Source organism: Triturus cristatus, chromosome 3_2 (assembly GCF_964204655.1).
Source record: "Triturus cristatus chromosome 3_2, aTriCri1.1, whole genome shotgun sequence".
Taxonomy (NCBI): Eukaryota; Metazoa; Chordata; class Amphibia; order Caudata; family Salamandridae; genus Triturus; species Triturus cristatus.
Window position 1 is genome coordinate 872,761,522 of NC_140584.1, and position 17,767 is coordinate 872,779,288.

Consider the following 17,767-nt stretch of genomic DNA (forward strand, 5'->3'; position numbering starts at 1 on the left):
CCCAGCTTCTCCATCCAGTGACATCCAGTCTCACCAGCCTGTCCTGGCTCCAGCTGCAAACTCTCACTAGCTTGCACTGGCTCCACGTCCACACCCTCACCCCATAGCGCCAGCTGCACTTGCCCCAGTCTTCCCCCACACCCACACCGCATCTCACCAGCTTGCACTGGTTCCAGCTCTCCACTTCATCAGATGCAGCTAGCTCGGGGTGGAAGAGGAGCAGCACGGCCCGCAGGATGTTGTGGATCATGGCAGGCGGCTCCTTGTAGCTCTTGAGCTCAGCGAAAGACTGGTGGTCGAGCTTCTGCACGCACTCCCGCAGGTCCTGCAGCATGAACCGGTAGAAGAGGACTCCCATGCGGCTCTCCTCTCCAGTGCGCTCTGCCTCTGTGGGGGCAAAGGCACCTTTACTGTGGTTGTACTTTCAACAAACATTAAACACTTTCTTGTTACTTACTGTGCTCTGTACTCCCAGTAGTCAGTATACTCTGTTGAATGTTCTCTGCTTTAGGAAGCATCTGAAGTCACCCTTCCTATGCTCTGTGCTCTACTTCCTGTTGCCGCTTACTCATTAAGCAATGTGCTCTACCTTCTCTTGCCTCCCACACATTACGCGCTATGCTCCCTGTGTCAGGTCCATGTGCTTTGTACTCCACATACTCCTGATTCTAACTTTTATTTTATCGAGGGCTCATTTTGCTTCACACACTGTTTTGTGTACTCAATCCTCATCATGTTAGCCCTTTGCCAAAGGAATGCAATGAAGTTATGTGTCTGTGCATTCCTCTGTAAGTACTGTATGTTGATACTGGTTTGCAATATGTACATGCCTGCATTACGTCCCAAATCACCTCTGTGCCCACCCCAAACACTGTAACTTCCTCTCAGAGTGGGATGCCCCAATGAAAGATAGTGGTCTTCAAACACTGTTTGATATTGTGAGTCTGGCAGCTTCTCACTCCTGCAATTATTGGAATCCACCCGTTGTTAGATAGTTTGGTTAGGTGCGCACCTTCTGAATCTGATATTGTTGATTTTAGATCTCTGGCCAAACAAGTGGGTCTATATATTAGCAGGCCCCATACCCTATACAACCTCGAAAACCATTATGAGTTACAAATGGGTTGCAGGTGTTCCAGCTGCTGCACTGTGCACAAGTAGTAACTGTTCTACAAAATTCACAGGCACAATTACATTAAAGGTGTTCCCAGAAAGAAGATGTAGAAGAAGTTCAGGATGATTTTAGGACAAGAGTCATCAGGACAAATGTAAACCTCTAACTGTCCTAATGTAGAAAAACCCTGATATCCCCATGATGGCTACTTGAACACTCATCTTAAGACCGTGGTTCACCCAACTCGTGAATGTGAGCCTCCAGTAGTAGATATGTTTTGTTAATTGGTGACAGTTCATGTTTCACATGACTCAGTCTCCGGTGACTGTCCAAGCTCACTGTCATCACTTCCGTCTTGCTCTAGTTGAATTTTGGCCTATGAACTTTCAAGCTGGCAACTTTACCAAAAGAGTTGTGGATGCATAGCCAGCATTGGCATTGCCAATAGGCCACGCCTTATGCACCATGTTTAGCCATGCAGCGAGACCAGTGAGAGGATGGGTGATGTTAGTGGATGCTGTCTACGAGTACCAATGATTATTGATGGGTCACCCAGGTCAGAAGACTCTAGAGCATCCCCTCAAGGTTGACTGTGGTTGATAGTTTTCAGTGGGTGCTGGATACAGCATGACTCATGACATTAGTGATGAATGCAGGAAGCCATCTTTGGATTCTGGGTGTTGTAAGCAAGTACTGGTGGTGTCTCCAAGCGATGGGATTAGGTGTGCAGCGGCTAATGAGTACCCGGGAAGGGTTTCAGTCTGTGATATGCAGGATGTTGTGAGAGGGTACTGGTGGTATATGAAGCTGATGGGGAACAGGAAGGGTCAGCTGTTTATGGTCTTATGGAGGCTTGCAACAATATAGGCTGATGATGTGCTATATCTGATGGCGTTGAGTGCAGTAACTCGATTATGGATGCTGTCAGTGATTGGTGCCCTTAAGTGAAGTGTAGGGGCAGTTGAGTCAGTGGGCTCTGGCTGGATACAGTGTGCTTCAAGCGATGCCTGTTCGCTGCTGTATTTTGTTGCCAGTGTTTGATGCCTGGGGAGTACTGTGGATGGGGGAAGGGGGGGAGGCTGTGTACAGGGTGCTGTCAATGGTGATGCGGCCTGTAGTTTTTGTTTGTCGAAAGTTGCAATGGGCAATGTCTGTCAGGTTTGTTTCAATCAATTCATTGATCTTTCCTACACTTAACGTCTGAGAATCCATTATTTTACCGGCAGAATTTGAAAACACCACATGATTGAGTCGGGGAGAAGCATATTCAGGGCAGCAGCAGGCCTTAAGGAGGTCGAACGCTGCTGTTATCCACTCGCACTGTTCTGAGTGGCAGAATATGTCACGCGTGCGGCTGCATCCAGTGGGTAACAGAGAGCCATGCTTCCTAAAAACCTGGTTGCAATCTGTAACGCACTCCCATTTATAACAAACGCAAACCAACTTTGAGCATTCCAAACTGTCTTTGCGCCTGTGCAACGCGTGCCTCCTTATACTGCGCCTGCTTTAGGCTGGTACAACTCTTTCATACCTGTAGCCCTACATTTTAATAGATTCATGGTTTGTTTGTGTTTTAGTACATATTCTTCACTCTCTTTTTAGCAAGGCTTGTTGCTCTGCAGTTCAATTATGTTTAACACATTTTATTCCAAGACGTTTAGCCAGGCTATAAGAATATAAATAAAATATAAATCTTCCCAGGGACTTGTATGTTTCTAAAGAAGGTGTGTGGCAAGTACACAGTCCTGTAAAAAGTTTTATTTTTACAGCATCAAGTACACAACGCTTTAGCCAGGCCTCAGGACACTGCATGGTCATCCGTACACAGTGAATAAAATACTCTTTACTAAACAGACCGAAACGTGTTTTAGGTCTAGGGGCGGGCTAGGGCTCTCATATGTGTTGCTGTGCTTGAACCACAACTGAGGCAGGCTATTTATTTAAAGGATTAGAAGGGCTTCACACAGAAAGGAGTGCTTCAGAGTTCAAACCACTTTACAGATAATAGGATAAGTAAAACTGTGATTTGATTGGGTAGATAAATAGAATGAGCATAGGAAGAGCGCCCTAAATACTTTGTTTTTTAAATGTCATGTAAGCATGTACTTACAGTACTGCGGTTGGTTAGACTGTTTTCCAGTTAATGTTATGGGAACTCTACAAAACAAGTCAATGCAAAGATTGACTGTTGCCCAGAATTGTGAGTGTTGGCCTATGTACAGCAGCTTTGAGTTTTGGGCAGAGCATTATCCAAATCCTCCAATAGCTGAAGGAATGTATGTCCCGCTATTGGAATTTTCCAGAGGAGATTCACATCATTTCGATGCTCTGCGTAAGTGCTTCGAGCGTGTTGAGAGTTTAAGGGAAAAGTTGTTCTGAGGAGACTCCTACATTTAAAGCATATATAAGAGGCCTGCTATAAAGCAAGGCAAATGCACGAAACATAAGGAGAAAATACAAACGAGAGAAGTGAAAAAAGGCACAGTTAGGGATATTTGTGGAAATGCATACAGGAAACTATCAGAGCACAAGTGGATTTTGAGTCCATTAGTCTGGTAAAAGTGTCCTGCTATCACATCAGGCTCTGTAAACAAAGATAACACTAAAGTAATAATAAAGTAAAAATAAAAACACTGGCACTGAAGGGAACTACCTTGTGTGCAGATGTGCTCTCTGTGAAAACGCTAAATGCAGTCACTCAAATTGAAGTTAGCCAGTGGCTGAAGTAGACATTGCCCCTTGTTGTTTGCTGCAGTGGGTGGAAACAACATGTGAATGACACAACAATAGACCAATGGATGAAGAGAGCTGGCTGCAAGCCCATTAAAGTAAGTATAATATACATATAAGTTTAGTAAATTTAAAGGGTCTTGCCTAACATCGGACCTATAAAAGGAAGAGATTATGCAATAATTATGTAATGTATAGCTTATGGAAATTCAGCTATTACTGCTGTGTTAACCATTTGAAAATATTTACTATGACTCTGAAGGCACAGAACGTCTTGGGATAGAGAAATGAGCGGAGAAACCCAAACAACCTGGAGCAATCAGACTATGTATAGACATGCACCTTCCAAAGCAGGCGATCAAAAGGGAGATGCACATCACCCTGACAATGGATGAATCGGAGTGGGCTTCAACGGAGCCCAAGGTTTCTCTAAGTGGGAGCTCAATGCGGGGGTTAAAACCACTCCTGTTGAACCCCACAGCTGATACATCACTCCCTTTTCAACACATTAAGGACTAAGGAGGAACAAACGGCGCAACTTCGGAAACTCGTCCGATGCAGACGTTTTCCAGAACACCATCAGGAAGACACTTTTAGAATTACAATGAGTAACAACATACTCATATACTCAACAACACTAGAGGAGCACCACTGGTACCAGCGGGCCACTCTACAGTGGCTCAGTAATTACGGCAGGCCACCGGGAAAAATGCTCCCTTTTCAAATCAAAAATAGAATTCATTGGCTATGTCTTCACGAAAGACGGGTTAAAAGTAGATCCCAGGTAGTCTGATGTTATCCAGCAGGCGCCAGCCCCGAAGAACGCCACAGAACTTTGAAGTTACCTGGGCATTTTATTGTGGACGTTTTCTGCCAAACATAGCAGAATTTACGGAGTTGCTCAGAGCCCTGACAAAAGTCAGATACCTGATGGAGCTTGGGCCTTAAAGAAGAAGCGGCACTCAGAAACTCCAAGAAGGAGCTACTGACCAACACCTCGATGGAGTCAAAACCACTGAGCTGATAGTAGATGCCAGACCCATCAGTGTTGGGGCAGTCATCACGCAAGAAAGGGAGCCAGGATAGTTGGTCTCCCTTGCTTTTGCCAGTAGAGATCTCACTGCAGCAGAAGCTAGATACATCCAGATTAAAAGTGGGGTGTTGGATATAAAGAAGGGGTGCAACTACTTTCATCTCTACCTCTGCCGGAGAGACTTCAAAGTAATTAAGGTTCATAAGCCTTAGTCACCTTTTTTGGGGGCACCCCACCTTAACCGCCCCCAGCAAATTGAGCGATGGACAGTACAGCTGCAATAATATGGATTTACTGTGGTCTACCATCTGGGGGCAAAGAGCCTGGCAAACGTCTGTCATGCCACCCCACTACAGGGGTAAGTGATCTGAACAATTAGGATTCAGCCACAGAACCCTACATATTGATAGGGAGGGATAACTCATTCCCCAAAGCGCACATCACTGACAAGATCAGCCAGATGACGAGGTCCTTCAAAATACCATCACCCCTCTCAAGGGAGAAATATGAGGTACATTCTTGTGTGATGTGAACCTCTGGTTTCTCACAGACAGGGACCACCATCACAGCTGTGAATAGAGGAGGGTGAACTAAGCGTGACAGCGGATGGACTGCTTCTGAAGGGCGTGTGGATTGTAATACCAGAAATGTGGCACTAGAGAGTGGGCTTGGAGCTCAAATGCCACCAAGGAGCCGCTAAGGCCATAGCACACCTGAAAAAGAAAATAGAGTACCCTGGGCTCGACAACGTAGCAAAGTACTGCCTAGCATCTCAGCTGATCGATGGACACAGTGCACCAGCACCGGTAGCCACTGAGGAGCCCTGTGAAGCATCATGGACAAAGGTCAGTCTGGACTTTGGGAATTTCCCGGATGGACAAGTAACCCTAGTCATGTTGGATGGGTTTTTCAAATTCCCACTGGTGGAATTATCTGGGTCTAAGGCATTCATCAAAGTGAGACCTATGCTTGTAAGGATCTTTGCCACTCTTGGCCTCCCAGAAAAGGCACTGACAGACAATGTTCCCGCCTTCCAAGGGGGTTAATTCAGAGAGTTCCTTGAATACCTGGCAAATCAAGAACCGGAGAGTCACTCCACAAGTCAATAGACATGTGGAATGCTTTGTGAGGTGCTCAACAAGACGATGCACATTGCCATAGATGAAGGATCAATTCCAGACACCAGCCTACAATGGTTCCTGTAGGCATAGATTAATAAACCACACTGCACCACTAAATGCTCTCTGTTGGCGACGTTCTAGAGCGCTCAGGTCGGAACACTATGTGAATGAGCCCAGACTGGCAAGCCACTACTTTTGACCTTGAAGATACTCAAAGCAGAAGCCAGCCAGCAATGGAGAGACAAGACATTAGACACAAAGCCAGCAGACTGCGTCCCTGTATGGGATTGTCATCCAGGGTGGAAGTTCTGCATGTCATATGAGCATAGACTGTGGACAGTCACCGCTGCAGATGACACCCTTGTAGTGTCCATCCAAGGCACGGAAATGATGACTAGGAATGTGTCTTGGTTTTAGAGAGTTAAGAGAAACAGTGGTCCCATACAAGGTAAATTGGTACAATATCACACTGGGATTACGAGTGTATAAAATGGAAAGATAGAAACATTTATTAACAATTAAATTTAACACACAATTTATCATACAGAAAGGTGAGTGAGCAGGACGTGACAGGGTAATGGGAAATCAGACGATTTCCTTACCACAGGCAAGTGACTTTTCAATTTGTGAAAATGTAGATAAGTAAAAAGTCACAATCCGATTTACATCTCATACTCCACAATTAGATACAAATTACAGTATAGAGTTGAAGATGTATGTGTCGACGACGTTTTGACACATACATATTTATTGTTGTGTTAATTGTACTTGGAATAGTAAATTGTAGTATTTTTCAATGTTATATTTTAATACATTTTATATTTATTGTAGTTAGATTGGTAAATCTTATTGTTGTGTGATGTAAAGAATGTTTTATGGTTGTGTTAGGTGGAAGTACTTATTTTTATATTTATTCTGGGGCCGATTCCGTTCTCGGTCGGAAGGGCACCGAATCGGGTTCGGCCGTAGCGGATCCGATTTCGATGCTTCTTTTCCGACCGATCCGTACACGGGTCCGGACGACGAAGTACGATGCGAAGATGCGCGAATTGTCCGACCGACTCGTTCCCGGCTCCGACCCGATCCGTCAGACTCGGTCGCACGCAAACAGACGCGCACAATGGAGACGATTGTCGACCAAACGAGTACGATGCTCGAATCGGACAGCTCGACCGAGTCGGAGCGTCCGGCTTGCAAAAGCTCCCGGAGTCGGACTTCGGGGGTCCACGTCTGACCCCCCCAACACCCGCAGCCATACGACTTGCACACAGGGGGAGACCCATGGGTCTCCCCCACTCAGGCATGTACTGTGCGGATGGCACCGACGGGTACCCACTGTAGGGGGCACACTTGTTTCAGACGTACCCATTCAGTCAATGGGAGCGCATGTACGCGTCGTACAACTGGCTCCCATTGACTTCTATGGGAGTCCGACCGAACCGAGTCCGACAGCATACGTGCGCATCGTACTCGCTCGGTCGGACTGTAGGGGTCCGGCTCGTTCGGAAAACACTCCGGATCCGACTCGGTCGAAGTGCTTTCTGACCCGGATGGTGCACTGTTTTTCTTGTGCCCGTTCAGCAACATCTCCTAACGTTTTTAGACATAACACAGTAGCACAGCTGCAGGTTTCTAACACAACAGTTTCTATAATTTAATCTGTGTCTCGACCCCCTTGGAGGTTAGAGGAGAGAATTCCAAAAGAGGGACCAGTCTTGCAATGGAGGCAGCAGCCTTGCGTAAAATGAGTTTGTACCTATAATGTGGACAACCTAACTACACACGCCAGGTATGGAGTTCGGTGCTAATCCCACAGATCACTAATATATCCCTGTGCTCACCTAGTGAGGGTAGGCTGAGATAGATATATTAGTTGCCATGCTCAGGCTGTTCATAGTTTGCAGCCTCTTAGTAAAGTTAATTCATTTTCTTAGTTGTATCTGTTTACTAATCACAAGAAACCTACTTCAAAACAGACTACGACACGTTTAATGAATATATTGTAAACTTCTTTTGTGCCTTTCTTCTGTTTACTATGGACATGCATGAGTGAGAACGAAAGGCGATGATCTGTTTCCACGTTTCCCTTGGGGACTAGAGGTTCATGTTCTAGGTTTGCCGAAATCACCTGTAACTCTGGAAGGTTAGGAGTGCAGGGGAGGCACTTTGAGCTATTCAGATTTGAGCCTAAAGGTATTGCTGTGGTAGTGAGACTCATTCCCTACATTCTGACGCACTGTTCTCCCAAGGCACAGTTCTGTTTCCAAACAGAATCCCTGCAACAAACTGATGTGCTCAGAATCACAGGGGTGTTGTGCTGAGACCTAACAAGCATTGACAAAGCCAGTCAGTCTCACCTATGAGACCATTGCCTTTACCATTGCTTTTTGTTCATGCTGTACATTATGGGCATTGCCGTCTTTGGCAATGATTTGTAGCCATGGCTACAAATAATAATAAATAAAGAACTATTCAGTTTCTAGCACTAATGCGCTTTTTAACAAAAGCACATTTGCCCTGGCTGCGTCTTAATGCTTTTTAAAATTAGTTTTAGCCACACTGCAAAGCATCTGTGCTGCTGTACAGCATGGCCACAAAACATTGCCAAAGCCGATAGATCTCATAGGCACGACCCATTGGATTTGTCAATGCTTGCTGCGATTAGATTCGCTGGGTTTGTTTTGGTTCACTTAAAACTACTTTCAAGCTCCCTATGGTGAGACGTGACATTAATGTAAATAAAGCTGATGGCCTGATGATACAGAACCCTCACAAATGACTTTCTCTTCTCTACAGATGGCAGCCAGCTTGAACCAAAGTTTTACATTTTCAGAGAAAATAAACTGCATCTGCAATGAGAGCTTAGAGGTCAAATCTTTCTGCTCTAACGACTGACGAAAATTCTGCACTGCTCCCCATTCATACAACGGTATTTCAGGGGTGTACCGGTCACAGCCACCAACCTTAGGTTTAAACCTTTTGTCGCTGGGGGAGAGGACCCTAATCAGGGCCGAACTGGCCATAGTAGGCATCATGCGTTTTCCCGGGAGTCTGGAAGGGTGGGGGCCGGCTTTGCAGTGGAGGGAGCAGGTTTGTTACTGGGGGCCAGTTTTGCAGCGGTAACAAAAGCAGCGGTGCTTCACACTTGCACCACCACCCCCCACTCCACCCCAAAAACGGCTGGTCTGACAAAATTGCCAGGGCTGCTTTGGGATCCCAGTCCGGCCCTGGTCCTAACGGAAGTGAGTGAGAACTAACATGTGAATGTAAAGACTGCGGCTGCACCTATTTACCAATAGAAATTCTAACAACTAATGAAACCTTAGAACACTTTAATACACCCAATGATTCACTTAGGACAGTCACAACCGTTGACAAATTCACAAATCCAGCAATGCAAGGAAAAGCAAATAATTCCTGCAATGCAGTGTGGGGTTAAAAAAAAGTGTGGCACCGCCACATGACTTGTAACATTCTGAAAGACCAGCCTAATTCAGCAAATCTTTGAGACTGCTCTAATCGCAGACGACTGCAGGGATTAGTAACGGCTTACTTAATCAGCACGCACTGGCAAAGCCAACAGGTCTGGCTTTAATATGATAATGCATGCAAACTACATATATGCGTGGCTTTGTTTCCTTGTGTAACCACATTAAAGCCAAGCCTATTTGTATTGCAACCGCTTGATTAAGTTTAAGCTGCTGCATCCTTGTTGGTGGGTACATCAAAATGAACATGTGTCTGTGACTCACACACGGTTCCAACTAATATATTACAAAAAAGCCTGGTGCAGTGAAAAAACAAAACAAAAAGGATTGCTACCTTTATACAATACATTTATGAGATAAAGAATATAATGCAGTCTGATTCAGTGTACTTTGAGAGCCCCTCAAGCATATCAATGCAAGCGTTCTATGGGAGGCGGAAAGATGCATCAAACCTTCAATAGCATGAGGTCAAAGAAATACTTCTCAAGGGGAAGCGTATTCCCACTCTTTATATACTTTAATGAACTGGTAGCAATAGGTCCGGCACCCAGCTGCACTGTGAAGCCAGACCAAAGAATAACTCACTAAACCCAGTAAACCCTAGGAATCATTGCCCCTATATCCAACCTGCCATCTTTGCCATAATAAAAGTTGTGTAAGAAGATTGTTCTTCTACTGAATGAATGAATGATCGCATTTGTAGAGTGCACGGATACTTGACGCGAGTGCCCCGGCACTAAGGGTCTCCATCTATCTTTCCAAGTACTCTTAGTTGAAGAATAGCCAGGTTTTAAGCTGTTTCCTAAATGCCGCCAGGCCGGTTATAGATCTGAGAGTTATTGGGAGCAGGTTCCAGGCCTGGGCTCCCAGGAACCTAAAGGATCTTCCACCAGAACGGGCTTGGCGTATCCTGGGAACTGAGGTCATGCCGTTCGAAGAAGACTTCAGGGTTCTGGATGGCGTGTAATGGGACACTCTCTTCCTTAGATAGCCAGCACCAATACCTTGTAAGGCATTCAAAAACAGCACTAGAGCCTTGAATTGAATCCTCTTTCTCACTGGTAAGGGGACATATGTGTTCTGGGATTAAGCAAAAGCACCAGTCCCACACTGCTTTTTGAACTACCTGCAATCGGTTAAAAAGATGCTCAGTAGCACCCAGGTAAAGGACATTCGCATAATCCAGTCTGGAGGTAACCAGCGCCTGGACCACTGCTTTCCTCGTGTTTAGTGATAGCAGGGGTAGGAATTTCCTCAGCATTCGCAGTAGACCAAAACAGGTACCAACTACTGACTGGACTTTTGATCTCATCGAGAGAGAACTATCAATAGAGATACCCAGGTCTTTGACCGTGACTTGAGCAGAGGGTGGAGGAGACATGTCCCCCGGCTACTAGAGTCTCCATTCAACCAGGGGAGGTGAGCCAAAAAAGATAATCTCCGATTTCTCAGGATTACACTTTAATTGGTTACTCACCAGCCAATTGAACACCGTGGAGAGGCATATACTGATCTTCTCGCCCTCAAAGTCTGCCCCTTTTTCACAGGTGAAGAGCAACTGGGTATCATCATTGTATGAAATTATTTTAGTCCTGCACGCTTCAGCCAATGATGCTAGTGGGGACACATATACAAATTGAAAAGTGTAGGGCTCAGTAAAGAGTCCTGTGGGACCCCCACTTTAAAATTAGGAATGGTGGCTGTAAAGAGAGGAGTCCAAACTTCCTGACTTCTAACCTCGAGAAAACTACCAAACACCCTGTTCCAGGCTGCATTTCCTAACTCACTGTGATCCATATAGCTTTGGTGCCACAATAACGTGGTGCCTTTATTACTTGCTGTTGCTATACCTGTCTTCTTCATGTCCCACTATGCCTGTGCTCACTATGACAGAGTGCGCTTGAATGCAGGTCTCATGCTTCTGTACCCAACACCCAGACTACAGGTCAAAGTTTCAAAATCAAAGCAATATTACTGTAAATTAGACGTGCTTTGCTACCTTAGAGCAGGTCTCTCGTTCCCTCTCTGTGTCCCACTCTATCTGTACTCACGATCGTTGAGTCCAGTGTATGAGGGACACGTCTCCTGCTAAAAACACGTCTGGGTTTTAGTGATCAGTTGCAACTCTTCTTGGCATCTATGACTACGCTGTACACTGATGCAGCGTCTTTTCTATTGCTGCCCCCTCTTCTCTGTGGCCCCGGTCTGTCTTTGCTCACTGCAAGTGAGTGCACTGTATGAGGGCAGGTCTCCTGTTGAACTGACCAACATCCAGATTCAAGGCGGCAGGTTCCTACTCGCAGCACCACTAATGACTTTGGTGCCTTGCCGCATGTCAGTAGCATCAGTGACATGCACTGTGTCCCAGCAGTAATTTAAAAGAGAATAGAAAGAAAAATGGGCTAGCTAAAAAAGTTTTTAAAAACTATCCTCAGTGACATGTATTGGGGAAAAAAGAAAGTGGCAAATATTCGATTTTTTATCTGTTGAAGCGACGAGTTGCTGGAGTGTAGTCTAAGGAGCTACTGGGCCCAAAGGATAGTATTCCAGTTTCCAACATGGTGGCGATCAGACACATTTACCTTTTTGGAAATATTTGAAAAATCCTATGGATGGAAATGACTTATGGGTAGATGTGGGATTCATTTAAAGCCCTGTTTTAGATACAGTGAGTCTTCAATTGACTACCCTGTGAATCTGTCACGTTTTGCTTTTGTCCAGAGCCGATGTGCGTTATCACTGAAGACACTTAAGTTGCCTCATTTATGTCATGATTTTGACTGACCGTCTGCACTTACTAGGGTTGCTCTTAGGTGTCTGTATATAACGCAAGAGCTCAGTTGGGCAATACCAGTAGAGAAAGCGGGTACCAAGAATGGATGTCCTACCTACCATCGGGAGGCTATCTTCTCTACTGGGCATGACCTATTAATGACGTCTGCGGAGAGCGACTGCAGCAGCATCACTGCAGACCCCGCGGTGAGCCGGAGCTGGGAGGCCTAGAAGGAAGCGCCATAATGTATCGCTGGTCAGCAAAGAAGGATGAGGCATGAATGCGCCTGAAGTTGAGTCATGTATGATAGACAGTGGCGCAAACCCTCCCACGCAAGAGCAATGATTGGAATAGCCTCTTACTTGTCCAGCCAGAAGTGCATCGGGCTTTGTCACCGATGTGAGGTGTTATACGAATGCTACCACATCACAATAAGTCTTGTGCCTGCTTGAGGTTATGCCTGTGGCTTTATATGACTGTATCTGTTCCTGCTTCTGCCTGCTCCCACACGTGTCCGTGTCTGCACATTGCTGGATCCATGCCGTATTGTGCCTACCGATACTTGTGGGCCGGTCCATCCCCTCATGCCTGTCTGCATGGGGCTGTGGGAATCCCTGCTTTTCTGTTTGATGATATCTATCTTGCTTGAGAAAGCCATGCAAATGAATGCAGCGACGGCTGCTCATCGCAAGCCTGTCCAGACCAAACTATAAACCTGGTGAGAGGTTGATGTGTAGAAAGAAAGTCACCATGTTTCATGTCCAATGAATCCATTAAAGGGATGTGCAAAAACTGTAATGGTGGTACACCTCTCCATCATCGGCGTTTCCCCTTCTTCATCAGAAAAATAAGCACATTTAGCTAAGATTGATTTTTCTTTGGTAGAAGAGATTAGTAATTTATCGGCTGATTAATTTGCGTTCACCCCTGCCATCAATTATTCCCCAATTTACGAAATGAGCTGCAGGCGAGAGATCCAGCGTTTACCATGGACTGCCCTTGTGATCTTTCAGCGTGCACCTGTCGCTGACGTGTGCATCACTCTTGACAATACCAGCTTTAGCAAGAGATACCTCACAGGGGTATATCACAGCCAGTGACCTAAGGGGGTGATATTGGTAAGAGATTCACCAAGGGGCAGTGGTGGGCTCAGTACACTGGCAAAAAGCTGACACATTAGTGCCGTTTAGGGCATCCTAACCTTGTGGGTCCAAAGAAAGGGTGCCATAAAATTCAAGTCCATGTACAACTCTCTGGTTGTATAGAGATCAAAATTCCAGGGAATGAAGAGCTTACCACACCCAGTTATTAGCGGTTACATTAACAGTGCTGCCCCATAATTTTCTCAAGGTCAATTTAAGCAGAGAAAACCTACTGGAGTTCATAGGGGAGAGAGAAATGCACAGGGGTAGCCAGGAAATGCAGCATTCAGTGAAGCAGACACCGAACTCTACATGTTATGCCTCATTTATGAGTTTAAACTAAGAGGTTACGTGGCCAGTAAATATCTTGTGTCCCTCTGGCCCACTTCTGATCAGGGCCTTGGATGTAGCGAAAAATAAATGGTACTCCGCGTATTTTCGAGCACATCGAACCAGTGTTATTGGTTAGAACTTAATAGGACTTCAAAGATAAATTTAATGAAGAATGTGGGTCCCTACTACGGAATTATCTAGATAATTAATGCAAAACAGTGCATTTGAAAGCATACTTTTAAAACATCCTAAAGACTTGCACATTACCTTCAATCTCCGCCTAACTCTCCCTCTGTCATTCTCACTCCATATTTTGGGGCAGATTTACAAGAAACTGACACGTCTGTACTGATGCGTCAGTTTCTTTGCGCCTCCATACAAAACCCTTGCGCCACCATGGATGCACCGTGTTTACAATACAGCGCACCATGGCACAAGGATTGACAGAGGCATCAGAAATTCTGATGCATCTGTTGACCCAACAGTGACGCATTGCTGGAGTTGCTCATGAAAGTGACACAACTTCAGTAATGCGCCACAACGGGCGTAGGGATTTTGATGCAGTGAAGCCGTAGAGTGATACAGTGAAATGGAAAAGTTGTAAATTTCACTGCGTTGGTTCTACATGGCTTTTTGCATGGGAATGCCCACTCTGCATATATTATACCTGACGCAGGTATAATGTGACGCAGGGCTCTACAATGTGATGCATCTCCTTAGATGTGTTACGTTTTAAATGGGTCGCAATGTGGTCACAAAAAGTGATGCAACGACGGCGCACAAGTGTCATAAGGTGCTTGTAAATCTGCCCATTTCTCCTTCCCCGTCTTTCTGCTCTCCGTATTTCGCCCTCTCCATTATTGTCTCTTTTCCGCTACCCACTTCTCCTCTCTCCACTTACTAGCTCTTCAGCTGGTCACAATTTCCTTCAGCTTGGTCTCTCCTTATCTCCTCCTTTCACTTTGTTCCCTTTCCTTTACCACAACCCTCTGCCTAGAACTCTCTGTCTCTCTTCCTTCCTATCTAGATGAAGAGAACTTTGAACGCGAAGAGGCCAGAGTGGGTAATGCAGAGTACAATTAATGGGACATGTCAGGGAAGGTTGTAAAGCAGGTTGTAAACAGTTTCAGTAATGCTTGTTTCCATAAAACCCCTGGCAGCAGCACAACGTTTTCCTAGAGTCCTGGTCAGTCGTATGCTGCGTGTATATGTTATGTCAATGGTATCTATGGTGGAGGCGGCTTGTTGTAAGGAAGAGCGATAAACTAGTCTTTTCGGTTTTATTAGTATAGAATCCAACTATACGTCTCCCCGGGAGGTGCACGGTACATAAATATGGGCAGATCCACACATGCAGCCACTTTTTATTCAAATAATAAGCCCTTTATACTTCACCCAAAAACATTATCCCGATTTATGGAGTCACATCGTCAAGATTCAACCTCTCTAATGGCACATGCGATCGTTGCTCCCATGACCCACTTGCTCATTTTTCTCTCTATGGAACACTTTGCTGAAAGAATAGGAAAAACTCTATCAAAAATAGGATATTTTGAGCAACCCTCAGCATTCTATGCCCAATTCACTTCAGGAAATCAACGTTTTTGCCACCATGTCTGGATGTGAGCTAAACAAAGATAAAACCGAGGCTCTCCCCTGATAATCTCTGCTTTAAACACTTCAAAGAGTGCAAATTAAGATGAAGCCCATCCCAAATAACCTATTTAGGAAACCTGTTTACAAAAGAGTTGGCCACCACTCCCACAATTTCCAACACAATCCAAACATTGAATACATCAAGAAGAGAGTAACGCCATAGTCTACAGCGCACCTGTCTCGGTGGGGATGACTGGACTCAATAAAAATGATAGTCACTCCCAAGACACTACACTCCGGTTATGTGTTTCCTCTATTCTTTCCTCTCTCGTTCTTCCGTGACCTCAAGTCTTTGCCACTACTACTAATCGTAAAACCTAGCCTGCCCTAATTCAGATGACCTCCACCAACAAAATCCTCCACAAATGCGGCAAAATACTCATCCTAGCCAAGAAAAATTGTCTAAATAAAAGTTTATAGTATAATAATGTTCTCAAAATGGCAATACACTGTCCATTCTGGGAGCTCATGGATTAATAACCACTAAATAACTATTTGATGAAGAAGTAATCATCTACTTCCTGGAGGCCTTAAAAATCGGGGTTCAAAGTGTGGCAACAGAAATGGGGAGTAATGAGGGGCATAGTCATGAAAAACAGAGTCTTGACTTATGCATTTCATTTTTAAAAACTGTGCAACACTAAGGGGTCTATTATAATAGCGGGCGGATCGCCACCGCCCGTATGGCGGTGGCGATCCGCCCGCCATTACCTGCCGCCCGCCTCCCATTTCCCCAGCCATATTACGATGGCAGGGGGGACCCAGGCGGACGGAAAGACCGTCTGCCGGTTTTCCACCCGTTGACGAATCGACCGGGCGGAAAAGGGGCTGGATATGGTGGCGGTGTCTGCAAGACACCGCCATCCATGTTACAACACAGGCGGAGTAGTGCCGTTCCATGGCAGCGTTGCCGCCATGGAAAGGCATGCAGGTTCTGAATGTGGGGGCCCGTTGCGGGCACCCATGGTGTTGGGGGGTGGGGGGGTCACATGGGTGGTACCTACAGTACCCCCCTGCATTTGCATGCACAACATAGCAGGCACCGCACGGTGCCTGCCACGTTGTGCATGCAAAAGCACAAGGTGCATCAACAGCATTGTGGTGGGCGGTGCTGTGAGCACCGCCCGCCACAATGTTGTGGATGGGGGATGCCACCGCCACCGTGGCATTCTAATTGCCGGTGCGGGACCACCGCACCACTGGCAGCCGGTCCCAGTACCGCTAGGATTATTATTATTATTATTAAAGCATTTATAGAGCGCGACAGCTACCTCCAGCGGAGGTGTCTCGGCGCTAGCATCCAGCCAGAGAGGGTATTAGCTTGGGGAGGGATTCAGGGAGTTAGGGGGTAGCAGAGAGGCCAAATAGCCATGTTTTAAGAGTCTATTAGGATGGCGGGCGGACAAAAGTCCGCCCGCCATCTTAATAGACCCCTAAATCTGTTCTGACTCAATTGGGTAGAAAGACTGCATTTCAAAATATCGTTTTGGGTTAAGGCACAAGCTGCAGTAATTCACAGTAAAATTGTGTGCCCAGTATATCACAGGGAATCATAATAAAAGTAAAATAACTCTAGTGATTAATCCACTTGATGAAAAGATCTGTATTGATTCGCTAGCCATTTTATTCCCCTTGCACTGTCTCATACTGGAAGCTCTCTGACTCTATGTTGGTATTGTGGAACGTCTGAAATTAATCCTTTACAGATCGTTTGGTTGTGAGGTCCATGCTCTGCATGCCTGATTTGGTGCTCCCGCCTCATTGTTTCTGGGATTGGCTAGACTTGTCTTAAAACTCTGCTCTGTTTCAACTGGGAGTCCTCCTTGCCCTCCTGATTCTCTGTAGAGATTGCCTGCCTCGTTTACTGTTTATGCCCATCCGGCACTTTGATTATCTTGGGGCTCCTTTGCTGTTGGGGGTCACGCTGGCTGAGTCTGCCTTCCATCTTGTGATCTCCCTCTCCCCCTTCCCCACATCCTGGTCCTATCCGCAAAACGGCGACAATTTCACCTTATCTGCACAATAGGCATAGAACAGGAACCGCTCCACATCATGGAAATCAAAGAAGGACTTTCTTGCACATCTATACATTTGTAATTCTAATGCGGAGGGCATCTTATAATGGCTATTGGTCTACCTCTAAGGTATGTCTCATAACCTACCTGCCAACATATTGCACATCTCTTATGTTACCTGACCAAATATTCCATATTTGGGTGCAACAATAAGTAGGTCAGTACAGAAAGGGCTTAAGAGTTGCATTCGCTCTCTGAGTGCTCCTTCGATAAAAATGCCTCAACTTATTGTCCCCTATGGTTAAATTGAAACAAGACGTTACTTTGCCATTTTACCTTCTCTTGAAGATGCTCTACTTCCC

The 17,767-nt window shown here is 45.6% G+C and overlaps 1 protein-coding gene across 4 annotated transcripts in view; it reads right to left on the reverse strand.

The window, feature by feature from the left end:
* EFCAB5 (EF-hand calcium binding domain 5) overlaps window positions 1-17,767 on the reverse strand; it is a 592,664-nt gene that overhangs the window by 26,293 nt on the left and 548,604 nt on the right. For all 4 annotated transcript variants that reach the window (XM_085649237.1, XM_085649235.1, XM_085649236.1 and 1 more), the window contains exon 19: window positions 158-387. In XM_085649237.1, coding sequence (XP_085505363.1) covers window positions 158-387 — 230 coding nt within the window. The remainder of the gene's footprint in view (window positions 1-157; window positions 388-17,767) is intronic.